This window comes from Capsicum annuum, chromosome 7 (assembly GCF_002878395.1).
Source record: "Capsicum annuum cultivar UCD-10X-F1 chromosome 7, UCD10Xv1.1, whole genome shotgun sequence".
Classification (NCBI taxonomy): Eukaryota; Viridiplantae; Streptophyta; class Magnoliopsida; order Solanales; family Solanaceae; genus Capsicum; species Capsicum annuum.
In genome coordinates, this window is record NC_061117.1 from 223918992 (window position 1) to 223946858 (window position 27867).

Below are 27867 nucleotides of genomic sequence, written 5' to 3' on the forward strand. Positions count from 1 at the left end.
TCAAGTCTCAAATCTCATTCTCTCTCAAATCTCATTTCTCAATTCTCAAATATTCTATATATTTAATTTCTAAAGTGCTCACTTTAATTTTTTTAATTTTGCGATTACTAAGTACAAGTGGAAGTTTCTAAAGTCTCAATCTTCGGATACTTCCAAAATTTGGTATTGTTGTTCCATCTCTTACTTTTAATTTATAATTAGTGTATTAATTGTTGAATATTTATTTTTATTACTTTTTGTGTATTTTAAATATTTTTTAGTTTGATTTATACTATGGATAAATTAAGAAGCCTCGGTAAAAGTGTCAAAAAATTTTGTCCCGGAAGTGGTAGTGGTAGCAAAAAGTGAATTACTAGCGGTAGAAGTACTTCAACTACTAGATATACCCGTGTGCCTTCGCCTCCGATACCACTTAGTCAACCTTTTAAGGAAGAAATAGGTGTAGGCGCTCACGATATGGATTATTTAGAAATTCAGGAAAATTATGGTATAGAAGAAGAAAATGAAGTAGATGAGGTTGATTTAGATGAAGATGATGAAAATATTGGTGAGACACCCGAAGTAGGAAATGCTAACGTTAGATCCGAATCGGTTAATCTCCCTCCCCGTCCTCCCCGTGCCCCAAGAGCTCGTAAACAAACTAGTGTTGCATAAAATTTTTTTGTACGTATATCAAATACAGAGGTGCAATGCAACATTTATCAAAAAATATATAAGCATAAAAGAGGAGGCAAGTAAGGGGGTACGAAACGTTAATGAGACATTTAGCTGAAGAACACGAAAGAGAGTTAAAAATTGCACAAGGTGGTGAGGCTGTTGGTGGCCCACACAATCTAGAATGGACCCAACAACCGGTCACGTAACGAAGAAGTATAATAAATTGAGGGACCGGAAAAAATAGCAAAAATGGTAGTTGTAGGTTGTTTTCTTCTGATGCTTTTATTCATTATATTTAAGCAATTTATAATGTTATGTTTAATGGTACTCCTAGAAGTACTTGTCGGTCAGATATTTTTAGACTTCATTCACAATATTGTTTTTATTTATCTACATTGTTAAAAAATATTCAATGTAGAATATCCCTAACTTCTGATCTTGATCGTGCTGTAAATAAAAATGATTATTTAACCGTTACTTATCACTGGATGGATAGTAATTTTGTGATGCAAAAATGTATTCTTGCTTTTTTATATGATGAAGATCGTAAACATACTGGACAATTTATTGCTGACTCGATACATAAAGTTGCAATATTTTATGGTATCGAAAATAAAATCTTATGTATCGCTTTTAATAACGCTTCTAACAACAAGACTGCTATAACAAAGTTGAAATCTAAGCTATCACCGCCGTTACCTGAAATTTTTCATATTAAGTATGCATGTCATATATATAATTTAATTGTAAAAGATGATCTTGAGTGTTTTGAGATTTATATTGAAAAAATTCGTCTTGGTGTTGGTTTTATACAAGGAAATAATCGTAGATCGAGAATTAAAGAATTTAAAGTTAAATGTCAAGAAAATGGACTTGCACCGATATTGATGCTTGAGGAAATTAATATTAGATGGAATTCTACGTATGATTTTTTTAAAACTTGTTATAAATATAGAGTTCCTATTACATTAGCTTTTAACCAACATTGTGGTTCATTTGTTGATTCTGCCGATTGCATGCTACTTGATTCTGATTGGGTTGTAATTAATGATCTTGTTAAGTTTTTTGAAAAAAATTATGTAGCTATGGTTGAATTTTTCGGTGCTTATTATCCTATTGTTTGTAATATTTTGGGATATATAACCGATATTTTTGGTTTGCTCAAAGAATATAAAAATAAAGAAGGTTATGAAAATGTTGTTGGTGCCATGTTTACTAAATTTAAAAAATATTCTTTTTCGATTCCCCCTATTTTCTTAGTTGGTGCTATGCTAAATCCATGCATTAAATACCATACTATGTGTCACTTTAGTACTCTTATTTATCGTAACTTAGAAATAAATACTAACAATGATTCTGAACAAGGACAACCTGATTTGTGGACGGCTACGTCTGATGCGAATGCTTACATAGATAAATTATATAACCACTATGCTGATTTAGTTGATTTAGCTGTCCCGATACATATCAGTCCAACTGTCGCTCCTCATCCTCCTGAGGTGCCATCATTTTCTAAAAGGCCGGCACATTGTGGTTTTCCTGATTCCTTTTATGATTTACCCTGTTGGAACAATGTTGACGAGGGAGCTTACACATCAACTTATCGGGAAGAGCTTAAGTATTATCTTCGGTCTCCGCCAGAGGATCGCAGACGACGGATCAACGCGTTGAATTAGTGGAGGAATAATTAATCACAATATCCTGTGCTTTCAAGATTAGCTAGTGATATCTTGAACATTCCAATGTCAACCGTTGCATCAGAGAGCGCCTTTAGTCAGGGACGACAACAACTTGGAGACAACCGTCACTCATTGGGAAGCAATGCAATGAATGTTCTAATTTGCCTCAGAGATTGGATTAGAGTAGAAAGAAGAAATCAAGGAATGGAACCGGAGCCGAATGACGAGCAGAAACTTGAAGAAATTATGACTTCACGGGAGAACTCAGCAGAATCAAGTCCAATGCATGGGTTTGCCCCCATTGACTTTGACTATCCTATGCAAGTTCCCATTAATATTAACATGGATGAGTTGGAAAAAATGATGCATAGTTTGTAGATTTTTTATTCATGTAAATTATAAATTTTGGATCATTTTGCAATCAATAAAATTCAACATTCATTAATTAACTATCAAGTATTATTAATTTATTATATTAAGTAGTATGTGTTTTGTATATTATTGTATATATCTTCTATACACATGTATATTTAACGTATATATTAAAGTATCCAAGTGTATATGTTTTACAAATTAGCATATAACTATATATATATACATATTGTAGTATATATAAATGTATAATGTAGAATAGTATATATTTTATTTAAAGTAGTACATATATATTGAATGGTGTGTATATATCTTCTATATTTAACGTATACATGTATATATGTTTTATAAATTAGTATAATATAACTATCTATATATTGTAATACATCTATATTGTAGTATATAGTTTATTTAATTTTAAAGTAGTACATATATATTGAATGGTGTGTATATATCTTCTATAAACGTGTATATTTAACGTATACATGTGTATATGTTTTATAAATTAGTATAGTTATATATAATTATATATTGAATGATACGTATATATGTGTAATTGCTTATATATATTTTAAAAAATATATATTGTATAATTGTAGTGTATATTGAAGTGTATATAGTGTATATCATTGTAGTGTATGTAGTGTATATTGGATTTTTCATTTTTTCTAAACGGGTTTGACCGATTTTTAATCGGGTTTGACCGAGTTTAGGTGGATTTAATCGGGTTGGATTAAGCGGGCCGGTTCAAGGTTGTTTTCAACATTTTTACTGTTGAACCCGGAATCGGCCCGACCCACCTAACCCAACCCGAACCGGAACTGACCCACAACCCGATTAAACTAAACGGGCCGATTCCGATTTGGCCGCCCCGGCCCACTTGACACCTTTAGCCCCGGTTAATCGCGAATACAAACAAAAAGGTTTTCGGCAGCATTTGAATGTTAAAATTGGCACAAGGAAGGTTGAAGCCAGACATGTTAATTTAGTTACTTCTCTAATAGTGATTAACGTTAATTAGCAATGATTCAACGCGTACTTAACATGCAAACCATCCATTAAGCTATAAATTATTACCATCACACACTTGGAATTGATCAACAAAAAAAAAATATGTATATAGTTTGTGACAGGAATTAGAATCTAAATAATTATGTAGTTTTAAACTAAAAGACCATTTAGTTTAGTTGATTAAAGGTAGTTGTTAGTTATAACGTGTTTGGATTGAGGTATAAGAGAATTAACAATAAGAATTAACCTGTTTGGTTAAATAGGTTTTGATAAGCATTTTTTGAATAAAAATGTCATAGATAACTAAAATCCGACGACACTGTTATACGGTGTGATATCGTCTGCTTTGGCCAAGTCTGCTTGTTTTTCCCTAAAAGGCCTCACATCATTACTAGATCTTATGCCTTATATATAGCTTCCCAGTTTCTTCAGCTACCAATGTGGGACTTCAGTTCACACACCCAACAATCTTCCCCTTGAACTAAGTTCCACGTGGCCATCATCATGATCCACAGGTCAATTTTTCGAGATTCATTGTACTGTGTGCTATCCACACCCAATAATGTTATCCTAAATTAAGTTTTATGTGGTCCATCACCACGATCCACGGGGCCACCGAGATTCACCATGACCCACCCACATCGTATGGGTATTTATGACAACCGAAGCCCGCAACTAGCTTCTTTTCATGTGCATCTCATCACTCTATCACATCACCATACTCATTCCGTCGAACCTGACCTCTGATATCAGTTGTTGGACTCAGTCAGCCTAGTAACTCTCTTACATAGTGTGATGTTGTCTGCTTTGAGTCAAACTCATTTTTCCCAAAAGACCTCGCACCATAAAGAGATCTTACACCTTATATATGGTTTCTCAATCCGTTCAGCTACCAATGTGAGATTTTGGTTCACACACTCAATAGTAGGAAAAGTATTTAGAAAATATGAAAGATAGGAATAAAATCGTAAAAGATTTGGTCAAATTAAATGTACTTATATCTTCTGATATAAGTGAAGGGTGATTAATTTATGATTTTTGGTTGATTTTATTTATAAACACTTGATATTATAAGCATCTTTAATGCTTACCAAATGCATAGATAAATCAGATAGTGGTTATTTTGATTAGCTTTAACCAACACCCCTCTAAAAAAAAAATTATACATCCCATTTTAACGACAAGTCAAATTTTGACAATAAGTTGATTTCAATAAAAAATTCTGCATACGTTGTTACTGATTGCAGGATGTATGTAATTTCAAGAAGCTAGCAATATTGTTACGATGAGTTGAGTATCTCCAACAATTTGGATGACTCAAGGATGAGACTAATAAAAAATTTTTTAGGTTCTTAAAATCTCAAGGCCTCAAAAAATTTAAATTGTTAATTTTATTATTTTATTTTCTTTTTGATAATATTGAATATAGTTGAAAAAAAAAATTATCATCATTCAATAGAAATATTTTGAAACTTTGAATTACACTACTCAAATCTGTATAATAATAAATAATATATTTACAATAACATCAAGGTAATGCATTGAAAATGCATGGTTAACGTCCTATTAACTTGAATCAGTTTTTACTATTATAAATAATAATATTACTGTGTGAAATATAATACTACAATAATTATGAAAAAATAAGAAAACATTAATTTTTATTTATTATGTATGTATATTTTTTGGATCTTGGATTAAAATTTAACTTTATACCACTAATTTTATTGAGAAGTTCTTGCCAACAATGCTGTTAAGATTTGAGAAGCACTCAATGCCGTTACCAGACACTTAGCAAGACGGTGGCGGATGAGCATGGTGACCCGGCTTTCACGCGTAGGTTAAAGCTGGAACCTCGTTAGCTTCCTCATAAACATTCAACCAATTCTATTATGTTTCTAATTTTGATCCGGATATGCGCATGATGGAAGCTGAAATTTACAATTTTTTTGCTTTGGCATGAAAGTGAAGTTTAACTATTATGATAAATAAACACACCATCATATGTATGTAAAGTAAAATTAATTTTGATTTTATCTTTTGAAATATTTTAAGTATCATGTAACAAAGGAGACTTGTTTTGTTTGAATAAATTTGTGGTTTTATGACTCAATGCATTGGATTAAGATAACTACACACGCATTAATTTGTCCAAATACTAGCAATAATAAGTATCTGAAATATCAAGTCAGTATCCTTTATTTTATTAATGGGAAGTACGTGCCAGGGGTACTTAGATCATTTATCGTTGATTTTATTGCATGTTAAAATTTACCACTCCTTTTTAGCTTTTCACTCAACACGTACTTGTCATGCAAACCATCAATTCTGCTATAAATAGAAAACTTCACCATCACATGCACCAGCAATAACTAATATATATAAACATATTTCATTTTTTTCTGTGGGGAAAATTTCACTTTCTCTTTTTGTGCTTGTTGGCCATTGCAACTGCCAATACCTTCACCATCAAGGTGGAAAATGATATTGAAAATCAAGACAGCAGATCCAAAGGTAACTAAAATACATGTATTATACAACTACCAGCTACTACTTGGAAGTAGCTATTTATGTCGATTTCTCACAAATGGGTCTCAACAAATCGCGATAGCATTCTCACCCTGTGGCAACAGTGTTGCAGTATCAAGCACATTGGAGAGAACAAGGGAAGTACCGTCATAAGCGTTGGTTAACATGAGCTCCATGGCTTATGAATCGCGCAGCTTTGGCTTTGTTTTTGTTACCTGTTGGCATTGGCTGCCTGTTTTAAGCAATCATCATTAGAAAATGAAGATTCATAAAAATGATGCTGCAGATAATTAGAAAATGAAAATTCATAACTCCTTGAGTACATTACCTTTTTAAGATATTTCTTGTGAAGTTTCATTGCACCAGTGCAAGCCTTTTTGGCGTCCAGGTTTCCGGTGATGTCATTCAGTATCTGTTATAGTTAAAATAGATCATTAAAGTAAGGCAAGGGCAGCCCGGTGCACTAAAGCTACCGCTATGCGCGGTGTTCATGGAAGGGCCCCACCACAAGGGTGTATCGTACGCAGCCTTACCTTGCATTTCTGTCAGAGGCTGTTTCCAAGGCTTGAACCCGTGACCTCCTGATCACATGGCAGCAACTTTACCAGTTACTCCAAGGCTCCCCTTCAGATCATTAAAGTAAGATTCGAAGGAATTTTCTTCCATCCATCGGCCACAACATGACAGGTACTGACTGCCTGCCTAGTCACGCAATGGGCTATGTGAATGTTTCCGAAAAGATGAGGTTAGAAGAAAAAGACTCGAGCGTAAGAGATCACAATGGCAGTTAAAATATTTGTGCTTTCCTAACCAACCTTAACAACGTCGTCCAGTCCCTTAGCTTCTGTCAGCAACTTCGTGCTCTTGTCTTTGAGGACACTGGCTACTAGGAAAATGGAAATTGGCAGTGGAGCTTCGACACCTTTGCTTCCATTTTTCAGATTTTCTCTCTCAAATTTCCCACACTGGCGTGTCGATTTTGCTCTTCCTTTAGATCCTTCAGACTTTTCAGCAGCTAAGTTAGGGTCTTCGTACATAAGAAACAAGTCGGGATCATATTCCAAAGCCCACATCATCTGTTGCGAATGGAAAAGCCATCAACTAGCAGGTCTCCGGATCAGGAAATGTAATTATTCAGGAGAGAAATCTCACCTCCCAAAGATATAACGAATCAGCAAAAGAGAATTCTCGACGAAACAAAACCATGAGCATTCGGATAGCAAATAGGTAATCACCTCCACCTAATGTCTCTGTGGGACAAGACCAGGATGAGATTCAACGTTACCATTTTACGAAGAAATAGGACGATATTGTTTGTTTACTGGACTCGGTATGTATATATTAAAGGGGAAAGATCATACCTAAGTGATGATGAAGTTTAGGATCAATAACTTGTGTTACTGAAGCTAGATTACTCAGCTGCGCCTCTACTCCGACAGACCTCTCGGTGCATCTGAAGTTTCCTCTCTTTAAAATTTCACACAACACTTGATGTTAGTCACTAGAACTGCAAAACGCATAATCTGAGTGGACTTCCCACAGAATTTTACAAATGAGGTATGAACTTTGAATGAAATTCTTTAGAAAACAACAGAATCCCATATTAATAAGAGTATTTTTTTCTCATTTTAGTATTTGGAGAGTATCTTTTTCACCATGCTGCCATGTGACCTCCTGATCACATGCGTTCAAGCCTTGGAAACAGCCTCTGGCAGAAATGCAAGGTAAGGCTGCGTACAATACACCCTTGTGGTGGGGCCCTTCCCCGAACCCTGCGCATCCGGACTGCCCTTTTTTAATCTTTTTCGCCATGCTAATATTTCAATATTATCTTTTTACACAACCTGAGTGGCATGACATCTGGCATATCCACCTCACAAGATACTTTCTCTATTATTATGAACAATTTTCCAGAAAAACAGGAAACTCTTCCTTGATAAGGACCGGGAAATTTTTCTTCTATTTGATTCATGATTATTTTCCTGATCTCATAATAATACTTCCCTTCAGCTGGAAAGGGTGAAGGAACTGTCCTAATCGTACAATACAATACAATGCCGACAATACATCGAATTATGAGAAGCTAAGGAATCACAAAAACCAGGTTGTTCTACATACAAATGTGTGCAAATACTCAGGTACAACAGAAGAGTTCCGGTACAAATAGAAAATGTGAGCACAAATGAAGATTAAGGGAATGAAGAGCATAACTACGGTAATATAATATATGAGGGCACATAAGTAGTAGGAAATCGTGATTTACAACATTAGAATGATGAAACATGTCATGTCTGCGTAAAGAAATGTTAGTATATACCAGTCTCCTCATTAGGCGTTCAAAGCACCAAAATGCATCGGCTTCATCATCAAGAAGAATAATCATGGGAGAGCAGAGATCACTCATTCCTGCTCAACATTGTCAAGACTTGAGAGCTTAATATTCAATAGAGAAAAAGGATAGAACTGCAGAAACAAAATAAATTAAGGAGACTAATGTATTGTTTGGCTCCATTTTCTGCATCTCTCTTTTGATTAGAGGTTTGCGCACACTCTACCCTCCCAGACCCCCCCTTGTAGGACTATACTGGATATGTTGTTGTCGTCGTTTTGATAAGTTGGAAAGATTTTTGATTCTATGTGCTGATAACTTGATATAGATTGCTGATGATATCACATACAAGTTGCTGAGGAAAATGGCTTCACCTTTTTAACATAATATAGCTACAAATATGCATACATTTGAACTAGAGTGGAACATTCAAATTTAATTGCACGCAAAATAATTCTTCACGCCTGAAACCAATTGATCCCCGCCATAAGCATATTGCACAAGAAATACTCAAAAATGTGAAAACAGGAGTAGAAAACTGAAATTTGCATAGAAGATTTTTAAAATAAATGTACTAAGTTCAACTCTTTCAGATAAATGACATTTCCCTGTGGTCAGCAATTATCGGATCAAAGAGAAGCAAAAATACTAGAAAATTTCATATCATGAAGATAATATGACAACCCACCTTGACAATAATTGATATCTTTGTCAAACCAAGCGTAACCAGACAGAATATCCCAAAGCTTGGCTAGATTCTCCTGTTTCTCATAAAAGACAAGTGTCCTGTCGGTCCGAACAACATCGAGTCCTAGCATAAACACATAAACCAGACTGAATGGTTACTATATAGACAGCCTGAAAAGAAAGAGTACTAACAAGTGATTTTGAAGAGTATGAAATAAACATGTGGTGCTTTTTACGTTAAATTACTACTCCCTCCTTTCCAATATATGTGAAGGTGTTTGACTACGCACTGAGTTTAAGAGAAAAGGAAGACTTTAAAATTCGTGGTTTAAAAATAAGTCATAGAAAGTATTGTGACTATAAATCATTTCATTAAGGGTAAATCGGAAGATTGAAATTAAATTGTTGCTAAATATGGAAAGATGTCATTCTTTTTTGGGAATGACTAAAAAGGAAAGATTGTCACATAAATTGAGACGGAGGGAGTACTTGATTTGCCAGCAGAAAAATGTCGGTAGGTACGAGGTAAACACTTTTAGAGAAAGGATATATTGCAACAAATTATTGACTTTTTGAACAAGTAAATGCAATCTATATAGACAACCAACCTATCTGGTGTAACGAGAGTTTCCACTGGATTATTCTTTTGTCGTACTCCTTTACCATTTCACATCCAGGATTACCGTTTTGTTGACCACCTGAACTTAATTCTTTTGTTGCTTGTGCCTCTTGGAGAGTAATAGGATCTAGGATAGGATCGCCATTTTCAGTAATTATAGGTGCAGTAATAAAACTACCACTTCCGATCATGCGAAATATCGTGTGGCATTCTTCTTTCAGTACGGCATACTGGTCCCTGAGCATACGCAACAGAAATCCAGGTCAACAATAGGATATGGAAATGAACCATGATCAAATAAGCCTCATTCCCAAACTATAGTGTTTGGCTATATAAATCCTCGATAGAGAATAATCACATCATAGTTACACAAATTGTAGAAGGTAATTACAGGTCTGCAATCTTCAGAATCTCATGCAATATAGAGAAAATGTTTTAGAAATGCAAGATTAAAAACATTTCTTTTGCCATTCATAGTAATGAGGTAGCAATGTGTATTTTTACGATGAAGAAGAATCTCCAAACTGTGAAGAACTTGTCAAATTTGGTAGCATCTACGTACAGAGTTTTAACCATTTTGATGAGGTACGGCCTTTTTACAATGTCACCCAATGATCCCATATGGAGCCGTTTTCAGCTGAAAACAATTTTGAAGTCACCTCCAACAGTAAAAGATTTCTGTGTTACTCTATTAAAGTCAAGTGATTAAAACTTGCAATTATGAAGTGTTGTAAAATGGAAAAATTCAAGTGCTACATAAGTTTTCCAAAACTTAGGCAATTAAGAAAGTAACATTACCTCCTCCGCTGCCTTATGTGTTCTCGTTCTTCAAATGTGCTCTTTGGATCATAACAACCCAATAAAAATTCCCAAACTTCACCTCTAATAGATGGATGAATCCCCTGTAATGTCAAAGATACTTGATGGTTAGTAGACTTCTATGCTAATCATCTTGCCGAGAATTTATATCTAAACATTCATTGAATCAGTACCGCAAAGACCGAAAAGATAAAAAAGAAAATCAGCTAGCATAATAAAACTGTAGAACAGAAGCTTTAGGACCATATATCATGTAATCCTACAAAAAATTTAACATCAATAAGTCAAACTTACCCCACGATAAATTCGACTTAACGTTTTGCCAATGTCAAGATAACCTTCTGATGTAAATGCAGCACGCCATTTCCTTGCACTTAAGGTTTTCCCAGCCTGGATAAGTAAATCAATAGCTAATATATATCCAGCAACACAAATTCCGGGGATGGGGTTTATAAGTAAGGAGTTCAACTTATTCAAGAGAAATGTGAGAACTACTTCTGAACGTTATTATAAGATTGATAACTTAGATAGTGTTTTTGAATACTTATTTGTGACGGTAAACAGATAAATGAAAAAAACAATTTTTTTCATGGTAAAAAGGGGGCCTTTCAAAATGCTCATCCAGCTAACCGACATTAGAGGCGACACAAGTGAGGTCTAATATATACTCAACAGTAGGAACACCGGACCACTGCAACGCAAACGGTATAACTTTATAGTTTCTAAAGACCTTCCTGAGATTTTCTTATCTTTAACTTTCTATCTTTATCCAGGATTTCCAGAAGAAGACATAAGGTTTTACCATCGCTCACAAGTCACAATCTGCAACCTCTAATAAGGAGTTAAAATACCCAAAGTTCCGACTTAAGATACAGTCCAAACTAGTTCACACCATATGTGCAACATGTGTTACGGAACAAATAGGGATCTAATGTTCTATGCTAATCATCATGCAGAGTTGCTCATTAAATGTTGCACGCCAGCCTCATAAGTTTAAAACCAGGAAATGTCATCCAATTTAATTTACTGATTCACCAGGTTAAAGAGTGAAAAGAGTCTAAGAGAAAGGATTATTTGTCAAGTAATAGGAAAACAGATCGTTTAATCTGCAAGTACAGCTTTTGAAACATGTAGACACAAATTCCTGCGGCCAAACATCTCTCATTCCACAACTCAAAACTGGGTAACCTTCAACCAAGTTCCATTCGCAAGTCCCAACTACTAAATCCGAAAGCAAACTGGAAAATGCTTCAAACAATTAGGTCTAATGCCATTATTATAATCTGATGAGCAAACCGTAAAGAAGACATCTATGTATTACTTTGAAGTCTAGACTAAATCCAATAGATATTAGGTTCTACATTTCCGTTACCACGAGAGTCATTAGCTACTGCTGATCATTTGATTGAGCTGATGCTGATTGCAGTTAATGATTCCCATTTAGAACCCAAGTATAAGGGTTGACAGATAAGTAGGGTTGACAGATAAGTATCTTTCACAACAACGACAACATACCCAGTGTAATCCTACAAGTGGCATCCGAGGAGGGTAGAGTGTACGCAACCTTACCCCTACCTTGGGAGGTAGAAAGGTTGTTTCCAATAGATCCTCAACTTACAAATAAGTATCTTTTAGCTCAATAAAACACAAGATCTTTTTCATCACCTCAATACATCCCAATAACATAAGACAATAGACTACCCCATTCATTCACATTGACTAATAACTAATTTGCTCCAACATAGAACAAACAACAACTACGCCTCAATCCCAAACAAGTTGAAGTTATTTATATGAATATCCCAACATCTTCATATAAGCTCATACCATAAAATCTATTCAAAACACAATGTCCCAACAACTTCATATAAGCTCATACCATAAAATCTATTCAAAACACAATATCCCAACATCTTCATATAAGCTCATATCATAAACTCTACTCGAAACACAATGTCCCAACATCTTCATATAAGCTCATACCAAAAATCTACTCAAAACACAATATCCCAACATCTTCATATAAGCTCTATACCATAAAATCTATTCAAAACACAATATCCCAACATCTTCATATAAGCTCATACCATAAAATCTAATCAAAAACACAACATGTAACACAATATCCCCTACCATCAAAAATTCAAAAACACTAACCTTGATTCTAAATCTTGTTTTCGGTACATCTGTACATTCAGGACGAACCTGGTAAAAAGAATCAGCAGGAGCTCCAGGGTCCCTCCACATTCTTGAAAATATCCAAACTTTCACCTTTAAAACAACTCAAACCCAAAAAAGATACAATCTTTGGAAACCCCACAGCTCCAATTCAACCACCCAAATCAAATTTTCAACAACAACAACAAAATGGGACTTACCAAGATCACAAAACTTTTTTTGCTAGCTACACATTTAACAGAATTTCAAGAAACAAACAAAAATCAATTTTTTTCCTAATTTACATATGATTGACAGAAATTCAAGAAATAAAAAAAAGTAGTAATTCTTTTCTTAATGTACATATGATTAGCTATTTTTTTTTTCCTAGCTACCCATTTGACAGAAATTCAAGAAACACTCAAAAATCAACAAAAAAATGTAAATTTTTTTTCTAATTTACATATAATTGGCTAATTTATTTTCTTTTAATTGGTAAGTATTGCAGTTGAATATTGTTGTAGTCATGAAGTATTGGCGGTGACATTGCTAGGAAGACGTGGGATCCAGCCAAAAAAAATAAATTGGAAATTCAGAAGTTTATTTGTTTATTGGTAATTACTCCATTCGTTCCAATATTATTAAAAAAATATATATTTTTAAAATTTACGTTCTAAAATAGATTAAAGATAATAAATATATTAAAGTTAAATATTAGTACTAAATATAAAAATATGTTATTCTTTTTTAAATACTAAAATAAATAAAATGGCAAGTGGTAGTTGGGTTTTGTCAATTTGACTTGATAGAGGTTAGAAATGGTCAATCATATTTTTGGTCTTACATCATTTTTTTTTTTCCGATTTTCCATCCCGTGTGCGGTGCTCCGCATTGGAGCTTCAACTAATTCGGATCGTGTGTTGCAGGACTCATTAAGGTGACCCAACAGAATTTTCTCCATATTCAGAATCGAAACCCTTGACTTCTGGTTAAAGGTGGAGTAGCATCATCCACTGCACCATAACCCATATTAATTTGCATCATTAACTATAGTCTAGATATTTTATCCGTGTACTTTTATTTATTAATGACAAGTAAAAATAAAAAATTTTTAAAAAAAAATAAAAATAAACGAAGAAAGTAAATTTCTTCATAATTTAATAGTTCGTCCATCAAATAATACTCATATAGTTACAAATCATTTTATTAAAGATAAAATGAAAAGTGTAAACTTATCTTTCAAAAAGTACTGTCCTTGCTATGAAATTCACCCTTTGATCACAAAATACTCCACCTCCCTTATTTTCACTTTTATGTAAAATTTTCTCTTGTATGATAAAAGAAATTTGTGGTTTTAGCAGACTCGTCAACTCACTATCATCGGAGGTTGTGATAGAATGAATAAAATAACTCGAGTCGTGAGTATGAAAAGATAGGTTAACGAGTGTTTTTTCCTTAAATAAGTTTTACACGATATAAATTCAAATTAGGCGGAACCTCAATATGTGGACTAGACACAATAAACAACAACAACAACAATATACCCAGTGAGTCCCCACTAAGTGGGGTCTGGGAGGATAAAATGTACACAGTCCATACCACTACCTTCGAAGAAGTAGAGAAGTTTCCGATAGACCCGCGGCTCAAGATACAGAGATGGTAGATAAGAATCGTAATAAAACATGCAACAAGAAACAAGATGAAAAAACAGAAATAAGGCACCCACAAAATAGTACGATACACTACCTAACTGAAAGCACCCACCTAACTAGAGACTCCATCCCATGAGCAAAGTCCTACAACCACTATCAAGCTACCCCAAAGCGCACCTAACTACTTGCTACAATTCAACTCCACGCACTAACCTTCTACACTAATCCGAGTTATCCAAACTTTCCTAGCTACAGTCATGAGTAAGTTATACCGCTCCAAGTACTGTCTAAACTAGACACAAAAAACAAAGGTAAAAAAAAAAAAAAAAAAAAAAAGATTCTTCAACTCAACATACAAGACTTGAAAATTCTTGACAATGTTCAAGAAAAGAATAAATCCAAAATAAGTTTACTAAAAAGTACTCAAAAAACAAATTGTTTCTCTATGGCTTTATGCTTTGCAATTGTAGTTAAGAAATCTAAAGGTGAAAGAACAACAAAAAGAAACAAAAGCTTCACTGCCACAGCTTGTAAAGTTTATTTGAAATTGCACCTACAAATATCCCCACATTTTCATTCTCCATTCTCATCACTCAAATAGTTTTCTAGTTCATCCAACATTTTTGTGTGTGATTTTGTTTTATTTTATTTCTCAAATGGCTCAAATGACAGGTTTAAGAGCAAATAGAAAAGTTCTTTGTATTTTGGGGTTGTTCAATATTTTGTTGATGTTACAAAATGTTAATTGTTATGAGTTTAAAGTTGGAGGTTCTGGTGATTGGAGTGTCCCTATGGATCCAAATGCTAATAATTATAATCAATGGGCTGAGAGGAGTAGATTCCAAATTGGTGACACTTTATGTAAGTATATATGACAATCTTTCATGTCAAAAATATTGCGTTCGATTAAACTCATAGTACTAAGGCTACATTTTCTTATTCGTTCAGAATCCACTAACTCTAGATCCCGAATTCGCCTCGATCGAGACCATGTAGTTCAAGTTTATTTCTGAATTCTGATACATTTAATGTTGCCTTGGCAGCTTTTCACTACTCAGATAAAGACTCAGTGCTTCTTGTAAACAAGGCAGATTTTGACAATTGCAACACAGCTTCACCTATTGAGAAGTACAGTGATGGACACAGTGTGTTCAAGTTTAACCACTCTGGATCATACTACTTCATCAGTGGGGTTCATGACAACTGTGTCAAGAATCAAAAGTTGCATGTTGTAGTCATGGCTGATAGAAGCCACAACACCAAAACTGGAGCTTCTCCTCCTCCTCCATCAGTAGATGATGTTCCTCCGGCCCCGGCCCCGGCCCCGGCTGGTGAGGAGGCACCATCACCACCCACTAGCTCAGTTGAGATCATCCCAACTCCAGCACCTTCTCAAGAATCATCTCCTCCCAAGAATGGCGCTTCATCGATCGTCATGAGCTTTGTTGGCTCCACTGCAGCTTTTGTTGGTTCCTCCATATTGCTGGGATTCTGATAGGAGTTGATTGACCTTGTATTTATTTTGTATTTGATTGTTGTTCTTTTGTTTTTCATTTTTGGGATTTATGTTTCATTTGTTTTCCTTACTTTGCTCTCAGTGAATGTAACTGGGAGTAAAAGTGTATATTGGTTTGTATTGATTCGATTATGAGAATAAATAAAACTGAATGTTTGTGTATAGACTGCATCGTAAGAGGAATGTACTCTCGAATTCTCTACCTTCACGAGCTAGGGATAAATTCAGTGTACACTCTCCCCGAACCCACTTATGAAATTACACCGGGCATACATATAGAAGAGAATCTGATGCTCATAGTGATATATAAGAAGATTACACCATAACAACATTCTACCCATTTAACTGGGGCGTATCACATAATGCAGATCAGCTGAACTCTTGCTGCAAGCAAAATGTTTTCTAACACTCACCGCGAACGAAGTAGTATCTAATATAGTATAGTTTTAAAGCATATATCCAGCTTACATATATTGTGCATAAATAAATTTATATCATCAGTTTACACTGTCCTCAAAAATTCTTTCCTAACTCGACTTTCTTCACGATTCTCATTGTGTTATGCAAAATTGAATCTAGTATGCCAGCGACCTGTAACAGCCAAGAAGAACGAATGTATGGGTATTTCAAAAAAGACTAACAAAATCAAAAGCCCAGATAAAATTGTTAGTGAGGAAGGAAGGTTTGAAACAACGGGAGAGGTGAGTTAGGAGAAACTGACCGTAAAAACACCACCAATAATAGCACAGACATTGGTAAGGAAGTGCGAAAAGGACTTGACATTTTCTGTAATCAAGATCTGATAGCAAATGACGAATTATAACCAAAAGAATAATGGGTGTAATAAGCTCTATCACATAATAATGAAATGAACTCGTGCAAAACCTGCATTGGCGATGGCTCATAATGAAATTTCACTTCTGGTACATGAATACTATGGACTAAACTGCTATGCGCTGTGTACTCATACTCCTCCACTATTTTGTAATGTCTTGTCATCACCTCTGATTTCACCACTTGAATAAAATGTTCAATCTGCAATAAAGTTAAAAGGTGAGTGGTCATCCTCGAAATTCTTTATGATCGTACCAGCTGAAAGATATTATAGAAGGGTACCCACAAACTTGTGGAGAAGTGGACAAAGCCGTGAATCAGACTTGAGAATTTCTTCATACCGGCACCAGTAAAACAGCAAAATGTAAAACTTCAATTAACATTTTATCATCACATGTACCATTCTCATGATTCTGGAAACACACTGCTGTGGTATCACAGAGTAAAGGCCAGAAAGTAGAGATAATTCAACATAATTAAACCGTATCCACTCAAGAATCGGAGTGTACAAGATAAAAGAGTGTACGTTGAGAAATCCTTATAAAGGAACTAGTGACACTGTCACCATTGTGGTTTCTCAGTTTCTGAAAGTTTACAACCGTGCTTGTCAAAGTTGCTTCCAGCAAAGTTACAGTCGCATCTAAAATAAAATGAGGTAATTTGCCAGTTTTGGGGTGCAGGATGGCCTAGTAAGTGATGTATATTCCATGTTAGATAGATTGGGGCTTTGAACACCTAGTAATTTTAATGCACTGCCTCAGTGTTGTTTTATCATTTACAAAATATCACTGATAAGAAAACGGATATTGGGCCTAATCAACTCAAAAGCTAGCTCAAGAGTTAAGGGTCGTCCCAAGACCATAAAAGGAGACCAATCACTGCTATCCCACTGATTTGGAAACTCAACACCCCATTATGCCCAGTACTAGCAATCGGAGCATGGACAATATGAGATGGCCCAACATCGTAAACAATGAATTGGAATGATCCTGGCTTTGATATCATGATAAGAAAAATGAACATTGGACCTAGCTCAACCCAAAAAACTAGCTCAAGAGGTGAGAATTGCCTAAAAACCATATAAAGAAATCAATCTCCCTAAACCCACCGAAATTGGATCCCACATGTTGAGAATATAATTAAGTAAATAAAAGTGTGCTCTATCTAACATCTTAAGCTTTTAGATGAAATGATCACACACTTCAGCATGACATCAGAGCACAAGGATCACAGGTTCGAATCTCACTGCCACCTATTATCAAAAAAGAATTTTCACATGCTTGGGCCACGAACATGTGAGGTGCATGCCGATGATATAACTAAATAAATAAAACTGTGATTTGTATAACAACTTAGAGGGTTTTTGAATTGACTTTTGACTTTTAGCTTACTTTTTTACTCTTTTGACCTAAAACTAAGTGCTTAAAAGCACTTTTTGTCTTTTCAAAACACCATAAAAAGTAGAAAAGGATATAAAACCCAAAAGAACTTAAAATAAGTCGATCCAAACACCCTCTTAAGCTTTTAAATAAGATGGTCACACACTTCAACAATTACTTATCCAAAAAAAAAGGAGGGATATAGCAGCGAGTAGAAAGCTTACAGTAACATTTTCTGTGGAATCTCTTGGATTAGTAATATATGACTTTCCATTCAACCGATCATGGCTTAGACCCAAATGTGGTAGCAGCAATTTGATATCCCTCATAACCTTTGGAGTTATTGTCTTACCAAACGAAAAGCTGGAAATTACATGCGACATGTTCATCTGAGAAGCATCAAATGAATGAGCTGCTGAACGAGCTGAAATGACAAGGTTGCCCGGAACCTGAACAGTAAAATACATAAACTGACATATTAGTTTGTCGAATATTTTAAGATTAGCAAGATAATAATGCATGAGCACTTCAGCAATCTTAATGGCCAGGCATACATGTCAAACAACTTAAACCATGTCATATTTTTTATTATCTCCAGCATCCTTGTGTTTTATTAGTCCTGGTGCAGCTGCAGGAAGAGAAGAAGAGGGGGAAGGGGGATGCAGTGATCCCAAGGATAAAAGCAGATCCCTCAGTTTTCTTGCCTCATCATGGCCTTTTCTCAGTATTAACACACCAGAATAATTTTTTAAACAAACAAATGCCCTATTCTTTTCTGGCTCCTATCAATAACTTGCATACCTTCTTAACACGTACAAAACCTTCTATTCGGCATCCTCCAGTTACAGGAGCAGGTCTTTTCAAGCCAATTGCCAGCTTGGTAGACGAATTATCCGAGGTATTCATTTGAGACTCCAACTTGATAGGTGCTATCAAATCTTCCATCATCTGCAGAAAAATAAATATCCATGTCATCTCAATGGCATGTTAAAAATGATATAATAACATCCAATGCCACACAACTGCCCAATGGCATGGCACTGTGAAGAATTAGTTCAAAAGGTTATGCCCAATGATTGAAAAAAGGCAGCATGATGTAGCCCAGTTCTGTTTTCTTTCTCAATTTTAACTATCCTTAGGTTCTCCCCTTTCCGTGCTTCCTTCTTTTCCTTATCCAAGCCCAACTATGTTCTCACCTTGACAAGGCTATCCGTATCACGATCCCCATAGTATGACTCATGATCATGGTGTCCATGATCGTCTCTGCATGGCAAGAATAGTAAACAACAAATACATTATAAGAACCATGTAAATAAGATTTGGCCTAAAAAGTGAATTCATTAACATCCAAGTAAATGGGCCAATTATCAAAGTTAAATGAAGTTAACTAACATTAACCTATTTACTTCCATTTTAGTTTTTGCCTCCACTATCCAAACACTGGGTAATGTGCAGAGCTAATTATTCAGAAAGGGGATTGCTGATAGCAACTTCAGCAAGGGGAGTGCACGCTCAATTTTCAGCATGAAAAGTAGAAACAAATCAAGATTTTAAAAAAAAAAAAAAAGACAGTAGATATAATGATGAAGAGAGGAGTTGCAGTATACTTTCAATAGCCTAAAGTAACACTAATGAGGTTTAAAACTTTCGTAAAGGGATCAAAAATAAAATAACTGAAAAGTGTACCTGTTATCATGCTAGACAATCCAACGCCTTAGCATTTCACACGACAGCCTAAAGTTTGTTACATAATGAAGGTGCTTCCTAACAGGGGATTTTTTTTCTTTTTTTGAATTTGAGAAGGTTTCAAACCAATAAAATATAAAGGACATCAAACAATCGATTCACAATTTAAAATTTCAAAATACTAGTAGCGCAAATTCACAAGTGATAAAGATTAAGTTAAAGGTTTACCTAACATCGGATCCTTTTCTGAAGATGCGAATGGAGGGATACCCTTGTATGTGATTCCTGAATATTTATTATTAGATGATTGCTAAGCATAAGATAAAAATGAAATCATAGCAAGGAAATCAAAAACTAAAGAAACATTAGTCAAGAAAACTCTAAGCACTTGCATTAAACTACTTAGGGAACTCAAGAACTCCCTCTTACTAAAGCATAGAGTACGAAATGCCCAACCTAATATCCTACTTTATTCAGGTGATATCTATATTTTAGCAAGCACCATCACAGTCCAACCAGTGGTATAATATTATCTGTTGGCACCCATGCTACAACTACAAGAAAGTTAAATGGTGCACTTGAGTGAGCGTTGAGTTATTTACCTAGAGGACTAAGGACCAATTCTCATTAAAAGCATTTTTCCATCTTTTTTAATGGTGCAACCATGTTTTTAAAATCCTAATCGCTGTTGGGGTCCAACCAATCAATATTGCAGCAATTGAGAAATTGAATTGAAGGCAGAGGTAGATTCAGATAACATTACTACTATCCCCTAAACTAACTGAGTCTCTCGTAGTTTGAGAATCTACCGGACATAAGTATTCAAAGATTTGAAGTTCAGTTTACTTTTTTCCATTTTAGAGATTGTGAAGAAACAATTAGATTAAGCATCTTTTCTTGAACATACAAACAAGAAAAACAGACCAAAGTTGCAATTTTTGGACAAATACAGGTTTTACTGAACAGGCACCAATAACCTCCATTAAACAAGTATATTTTTCATTCAAGTAATACCTTCTACACAAATCAACTTCTACAGTGCAATCAACTTTTGCCACAACGATACGCCCATCCGATTCTAGGTCATATCTGAAAATGATTGCAAAATGGCAATTAGAATCAGCATATCAGCAGGGAATTGCTAGAAGCTCCATTTCGGACATGAGATGGAGTCTAGCATCTACTGTTTGCAGTAGAAGCTATCAAAAGTCCATAAGCAACAAAATATACCTCTCTCTCATAATAGTGGCTGCTTTCTCCCATGAGGGTTTCTGAAACAAAACAGGAAAATTATTTTCAGAAACGGAAAAAGAATATCAGCTGTTCTATAGAGCACGAACTTCTATTCTACAGCATTAAGAAATTCTTAATTTAACCGGAGGTTAGACATAACTTATTCTACAGAAGATTGTCTGATTCGTTAAGCCAGAAAGACATGCATAGAGCAGAGAGAAGACACAAATACTGCCTTACTGTGTGAATGTACTATTTTCACAAGGATAAAAACAGCATACCCAGTGTATTTTCACAAGGACATGAAATAGAAATACACGAAATGCGTGAAATGTCGTACTCTACAATCAAGATTTACAACTGCAGACACAGAAAATGACACTTCCGTACCCAATCTTCTAATTGTTTTTGATAAATGGAAGATCACATCAGAATCCTCAGCATACTGAACATAGATATGATGGCACAAAGGAAAACCAGTACAGATATGAAAGTAGAGTGACATTTCCGTCGTGTAAAAGAACTTGGACGAGTCTTATTATATTCTCCATGAGCTTGTTTCATCCAAACTAAAAGACGCAAGACGGAGGAACAACTATGATCCATTACACTCACTTTGCGGTGAGAAGGACCAGAAAACACCACCTAACCATCACAAGGGATCTTATAAGCACAGTTGCATCAATTTAGGACTAGAAGAGGAAACCAAGGAAGTCTTTTGGTCCGTCCAAGCAGATTACAGATACAATACAAAACCTATAGGTGTTTTTCACAGGCGGTTCCTTAAAGTCTTTGCCACCTATTAGGCTGTCACTCTCATAACTTTAACCTTGCTGCTAACTTAGACCACTAAGAATTCTCTCTCTTTTTGAGATAAGAATAGGACTAACAGACATGAAACTAAGCGTTTTATATTAGCTATAAACACAATACTAATTGCTTTACAGTTTTTCTACCTAAATAACTGCTAAATCTTAAGACCTTTTATTAAACTATAGCTTGTTAAGCAACAGCATAATTCTTTTCTTCTTTTTGTTATTTATCAAGTAATCTGGTCATTCTTACACGAATAGTATGCTATCGTTTTAACTCGATCTGATTCTTAGCTGCATCATTTTGGCATATATATCACCACAAGCGCACAGGCACTGGCAAGGGCATATTGATACACAAAACCCTGAAATTTAGCCCGTTTCCCAGATCATTATGAGAAAGGTAGGATATCAATGACGCACCCTCAGACAGGAAACCCGCTCTTCATGGTAGCAAAGCAAGTCATATATATCGAAAAACTTTCTGTTTAACTTAGCCTACAACCACTCAACCAGAAACAGGAAGAGAGGAAAGTAGCAGTCTGGTCGAAATAGATAAATACCAGTCGGTTGCTCCAATAGCACCAAGGAGCAAAGAAATTTACAACCAAAATTGGGTAGCTGCAAAAAGAATGGTGATAAGAATAAAGAGATGAACATTAATGAAGTGAAAACAGATGACTAAGGTTTATAGCTAATAACTCACTGGTGGGTAACTCTATCAAAGTTGTGTCCATTTAAGGAAACAGACCCCTCACCATATTCCTCATCATCTTCTTCATCGTGTTTGAGTGCTGTTGTCGTTGATCCCGAGTGAAACTCAGAGCCCGTAGGTCTCAAGTGCTTGTCAATGGAATGCTTGCGTATTGTTTTTGTTATGTTCAGCCTATTCTGAGATTAATATATACATATCTGTTAAAGCAATAAGAAATTTTGGACGAAACAAAAAGCTAATGGCTACTTACATCAAACTGCAGATGTTTGCCCATACATGCACAACTAGAATCATATGAATAATCTTGCACCATTTGTCAATAGCTAGTTCACTAGGCGATTTGTAGCATAATAGTGTAACAACTGATCAGTATTGAAAACGGATAATCTTGCACCATTTGTCAATAGCTAGTTCACTAGGTGATTTGTAGCATGATAGCGTAACAACTGATCAGTATTGAAAACATCTTTGAACACTAGTTGCAGAATATCAATGTAATATACATATCACCAATGGTCCCTAAGATAATCTCATCCTCATGAAGACACACAGCCTGTCAAACAAGAACTATATTGATCCCAACACCATCTCAGGAAGAATATATTAAGGAATTAAAAGTACATAACTCATCCGACACCTTCACCCAAGGGGCAAGAATTAAGAAGAGAAAAGAACTCGCATACAGCAAATACAAGAGAACATTTAGAAGCTATAGAAATCCAAAGATCACTTCAATACAAAAACCTGAGTTATAAAAAGGTTAACAAACAATAATGGACTCTAAAGCACTAGCTAGAGTGGACAACCCCTTTACATAGTGAATTGCACCCGACATTTAAAAAATTATAAATTCTACAAGGCAGATCGTTTCTCAAAACTTGAATAGATTTTTGAACAGATACATTTTCCAAAACTTGAATAGATTTTCTCAAACAAGCATCTCCTTAGAAGCTCCTTCTTAATTTCTAGATAGGGCAATCACTTATAGCATTTTTCCTGTCACATTATGACGTTCATAAGAAACAAGTTGAAACTTACTGTTCCTAAGACGTCACTCACATCCACTGATGCAAATTCGCAGGACAATGCCGGGAAACTGCAAAACAAGTTTAGCAAAGTGTAAGGATAAAAACTTATAGAAATTGTTTGCTCGATAATACCACATCATAGAAGGGAATGCATGACTTGAAAATCAAATGGAAAATCATGAGACATCTTGGAACAATCTGATAGAAACAAACAATAAGCAATATCACATAATCCTGCAAGAAAAGACTCCTAAACCGCTGCATTCTGCTGACATAAATAATACAACAAAGCGCTTCATTAATATGTAATCAACTGCTTGCTAGGATGCAATTTTTACTTTTTCCTATACATAGACACGTCATTCATGCTAACAAAAAACAGTATGGAAGTATCCCAAACAAAAGTGCCTCCATTTCAGAAATGGATAATATCTATCTTTGGCATATGCATCAATTGGAAGGAAGCAGGGAAAAAGGGAAACTGAGTATTCTTTCTCAAAACGTTTCAGAATCATACCTCATATTAAAATCAATTCGTAAGAATTCTGCATCAGAACTCTTATCAACAACAACAGATGTGGTGCTGCTCACTGCCAAATAGTTATTTAGTTCCTACAAGTTATAAACAAGATATGACTTAAATTTACTAAGCTGATGCGGAGCAAGTCATTGAGCTACAAGACAGCTGACTAATAGACAACCACAGATGACTACTGCTCTGATAACAGGACTCATAAGTAGATGTAATAAGACAAGGAAAAACCATAATAGAATTAAGATACAACTGCAGCTGCGTTTTAGAATTAAATACCTATTTTAGAGCTAGTGGAAAGTGTGTTTCGACAATTGCACTTAATTCACTATCTTCTACCAGTTATTTGTTAAATATGAAGTTGAAAAATTTGGAGTTCTAACCATTCCAAAGAGAAACATCATGGAAAGTGCTGCAACGATGGACAATCCTGCACCAGATAGTGATGCCTCTGTCAAATCTCGGGGAATTTTCCTGCAATAAAATAAAAATAATTTATAAAACAATCCGAAGGAGTTTCTCAAGGATTGTTCATGCAAGAATTCATCCAATTCATGATGCACTTACAGTATGCGTGTGAGATCGTGTGTGTTAACATTAATTGTGCAGATAACGATCTTTATTTATTAAGATATCTTGAAAATGAGAAGGCATAAAGCTCAATTATGAAACAATACTTTGAAAAGTAGTATGAGAGTTTAACTCTCTCTTTCATTGATAACGTAGAAATCCCCTGGGGCTAGTGGCGCAAAGTTCAAAACTCAGTGGATAATGGCCAGTACATCTATCCTTCTTCACTTAAATACCAAGCTATTGTCAAAGGAAGAGTTCAAACGCGCGACATGTGTCTAACCCACACATCACGCACTACGCTCTTACCACTAGATCAAAGCCCTGGTGCAGTGCAGTAGAAATTAACTAGAAACCACATGCAAGAACATTTTTTTACCAAATAAGATACGGCTATAAAAGAACTAATTACAATTTCTAGAACAAAACAGATAAGAGCAGGGAGTCTTCTGAGTTTACAAACTTGAAACTTCAAGAGACCAAGCTCTAGTGTCGGGTGATGTAGACAGCTTGAAATTAAGCAGAACCTAAATGCAGCGAGATCAAATCCCTGAGCTTTAGGAATAATGCTGTGACCTCCATCATATACAGGTCACAGATAGCTATTTGACCCGTCTGATATTTCACGTTTCTAACCACATTAACTAGCCCACCAAATCAGATAGACATTTCATAGAATGCTGAGTGAAAGATTCCTTTGTTCACTCGTGATATTTTCCCTCTACGACTAATTATAGTAACATAACAAAAACATGCATGCAACCACAACAACAACATACCCATTGTAATCACATTAAATTAGTCAATGTAGGTGAAGGCTGGCCCAAACACCACCGTCATCAAAAGCAAAAAAGTAAATTAACAGTGGCACGCGATTGAGTTGTACGTACATGAAAGTTGGTCTGGACACCACGGTCATTAAAAAGACAGTAAATTAACACTAGCACGAATCAAAACCAACTCTACAAAACCATTCTCGGTTTAATGCCATTTTCACTGAGTTGAATCAATTCACTTTTAAATAGTAAATTACCACTATGCATTCAAGAGCGTGGCCTAGTGGCCAATAAAGTAGACTGAGAACCATGAAGTCTCAGGTTCAAACCCTAGCATAGTCAAAAAAACACTTGGTGATTTCTTCCCATCTATGGACGGAGTTCCCAGGCACCTATTACTAGTGGGAGATGGCACACATCACGTGAAATTAGTCAATGCAGGCGAAAGCTGGCCCAAACACCGCCATCATCAAAAAAATAAAAAAAAGTAAATAAACACTAGCACGCGATTGAGCTGTACGTACGTAAAAGCTGGTCTGGACACCACGAAGATTAAAAAAAACAGTAAATTAACACTAGCACGCAATTAAGCCATAAAAACACAACTACTTCCACAGTTATTCGCAGTTAACTCTACAAAACCATAACCAATCGACACATCAATCAAACACATAACATAGAAGAATTAAATAAAGCTTAACACATTAAAAAAAAAAAAAAAGGGGGCAAAATCAAAACAAAATGGGAAAATGGAGAAGGAACCTGTAAAAGTCAACGGATTTGATTTTAGCAGAGGACATCATGGTTAAATCAGCTTCAACAAAAATGGCAAACGCTGCTAATGGTGCTAATGCGGTATGAAACAAGTAACAGATCTGGAAAATCCACCGACAAAGAAGAACAAATAGAAATGTAGAAATTTGAATTAAAATTGATTTTTGGAGAATTGGGAGGAGTGTGTGTGTGTTTCCCGCAGGCGTTTCGAGCGGGGATGGAGGAGTCGGGTCACAATCTCCCTGCCCCTGCTCTGCTCTTTTATTTTGTGACTCACTGCTTCAGATTATAAAAATCTCAACATCATTACCCTCCTTTTGACCATGCAAAATCAAAACTAAACGCGAGTGTATTAAAAAATTAATATTTATTATTATTATTATTATCTCATTTAATATATTTTTAACTAGTATTTTCTCTTATTTCATATTTATTTTATTATTTTATTTATGTCATCTATCCTATTTCATGACTTTGGTATATCATTCTCTATCTTGAGCCCACGTCTATCAGAAACAACTTCTCTACTTTTTTGGAGGTAGCGGTATGGACTGCGTATATTTTATCGTCCCCACACCTCACTTTGTGGGAATAGACTGAGACTGTTGTTGTATAACTAATATTTGCATTAGTTATACATTCCATTATGTATTGAGGTGTGTATTACTAATATCTTAAAATCTATGGTATTAGGAATGTAATGGATCCAGTACATGTATTAACATGACTAAAGATACTATTATCCCTCAAAAAGGTTTTCGCATCCTTTTCAACATATATATAGAGGGTATTTTTGTAAAAAAAATAGAAATTATTTAATTTAAGTTATTTTTAATACATCAAAACAAACACTGCATATGAAAAATACAAGTATAACTAATATAAGCATAGTTAACACAAGTATTATTAATACACTATATTTTGTATCTACCAAACGACTAGGGGTCTTTTGCCGTAAGTATAAGGAATAATGATTATTTTATATCATATTTGGTTTGAAATATTAGTTAGTATCAAGATTATTTATTTCATATATATAATGAAATAATTAATTTTGATATAACTAATCTTGAGATTAATTATTTTGGAATAACTCTTCAGCAGCCTCAGCCAAACAACTCATTGGGATAGTTTGACGGGAGAGAGAAAGAAGTAGCTAATTTTGGAATTAATTTTAAGATACGTGTTTCATATTTGGATGGGATAAATTTTATAAAAGAACTTATTTTGGGATTAGTTATCTCTGGATGATAATGTTATTTGTATCCTTTTTTTGAGTGTGAGATGACTAATTTTGAAATACTCTCTCCGTTTGTTTTTACTTGTTACTAATTTTTTATTGAATTTCTACTTTTACTTATCATTTTTTACGTATTAAGAAAAAATAATTATTTTTTCTATTACCCTTACCGTAATTTTTTTTATATAATTAATTTCAAAATACAATGTAAAAATATTTAATATGAATATTGTGATAAAATATTTAATTATTTATTATTTT

The 27867-nt window shown here is 34.8% G+C and overlaps 3 protein-coding genes across 6 annotated transcripts; 1 reads left to right on the forward strand and 2 right to left on the reverse strand.

Annotated features, from left to right (window-relative positions):
* Positions 1 to 6077: 6077 nt before the first annotated feature.
* Positions 6078 to 13491, reverse strand: LOC107856366 (rab GTPase-activating protein 22). 4 transcript variants are annotated; one of them, XR_007042589.1, is made up of 12 exons: positions 12860 to 13456; positions 10997 to 11092; positions 10682 to 10785; positions 9873 to 10120; positions 9266 to 9388; positions 8566 to 8654; positions 7610 to 7715; positions 7401 to 7498; positions 7064 to 7324; positions 6782 to 6950; positions 6577 to 6660; positions 6078 to 6480 (listed from the first exon to the last, which is right to left on the reverse strand). XR_007042589.1 is itself a non-coding variant. In XM_047393332.1 (11 exons), the coding sequence occupies exons 1-11, from the start codon at positions 12947 to 12949 to the stop codon at positions 6460 to 6462; spliced, it is 1320 nt and encodes a 439-aa protein (XP_047249288.1). In that variant the 5' UTR covers positions 12950 to 13491; the 3' UTR covers positions 6078 to 6459. The 4 variants fall into 4 exon arrangements, 2 of the variants coding, with proteins under 2 accessions (XP_047249288.1, XP_047249289.1); XR_007042590.1 differs by having other exon boundaries at positions 6782 to 6946; positions 12860 to 13455; XM_047393332.1 differs by lacking the exon at positions 6782 to 6950 and having other exon boundaries at positions 12860 to 13491.
* Positions 13492 to 15085: 1594 nt separating this feature from the next.
* Positions 15086 to 16189, forward strand: LOC107856343 (early nodulin-like protein 3). Its single transcript, XM_016701347.2, has 2 exons — positions 15086 to 15372; positions 15555 to 16189. Exons 1-2 carry the CDS (start codon positions 15168 to 15170, stop codon positions 16004 to 16006), a joined length of 657 nt encoding a protein of 218 aa, XP_016556833.2. The 5' UTR covers positions 15086 to 15167; the 3' UTR covers positions 16007 to 16189.
* A 114-nt stretch (positions 16190 to 16303) lies between these two features.
* On the reverse strand, positions 16304 to 26706 carry LOC107856342 (protein disulfide isomerase-like 5-4). Its single transcript, XM_016701346.2, has 15 exons — positions 26355 to 26706; positions 24630 to 24720; positions 24232 to 24326; positions 23725 to 23782; positions 22678 to 22862; positions 22535 to 22592; positions 21157 to 21197; positions 20941 to 21015; positions 20155 to 20211; positions 19437 to 19503; positions 19042 to 19188; positions 18465 to 18689; positions 16913 to 17062; positions 16749 to 16826; positions 16304 to 16618 (listed from the first exon to the last, which is right to left on the reverse strand). Exons 1-15 carry the CDS (start codon positions 26393 to 26395, stop codon positions 16541 to 16543), a joined length of 1446 nt encoding a protein of 481 aa, XP_016556832.2. The 5' UTR covers positions 26396 to 26706; the 3' UTR covers positions 16304 to 16540.
* Between the last annotated feature and the right edge of the window lie 1161 nt (positions 26707 to 27867).

Excerpts from the sequence above, each read along its gene's own strand:
- LOC107856366 (XM_047393332.1), bottom strand. The coding sequence starts at position 12,949 with ATGTGGAGGGACCCTGGAGCTCCTGCTGATTCTTTTTACCAGGTTCGT. Across the intron at positions 10,121-10,681 it reads CACATAAGGCAGCGGAGGAG|GGACCAGTATGCCGTACTGA; the intron begins GTAATGTTACTT and ends GCGTATGCTCAG. Across the intron at positions 7,716-8,565 it reads AACGCCTAATGAGGAGACTG|AGAGGAAACTTCAGATGCAC; the intron begins GTATATACTAAC and ends GAAATTTTAAAG.
- LOC107856343 (XM_016701347.2), top strand. The coding sequence starts at position 15,168 with ATGGCTCAAATGACAGGTTTAAGAGCAAATAGAAAAGTTCTTTGTATT. Across the intron at positions 15,373-15,554 it reads CCAAATTGGTGACACTTTAT|CTTTTCACTACTCAGATAAA; the intron begins GTAAGTATATAT and ends TTGCCTTGGCAG.
- LOC107856342 (XM_016701346.2), bottom strand. The coding sequence starts at position 26,395 with ATGATGTCCTCTGCTAAAATCAAATCCGTTGACTTTTACAG. Across the intron at positions 22,593-22,677 it reads TTTGATAGAGTTACCCACCA|CTACCCAATTTTGGTTGTAA; the intron begins GTGAGTTATTAG and ends TTCTTTTTGCAG. Across the intron at positions 19,504-20,154 it reads AGAAAAGGATCCGATGTTAG|AGACGATCATGGACACCATG; the intron begins GTAAACCTTTAA and ends CTTGCCATGCAG.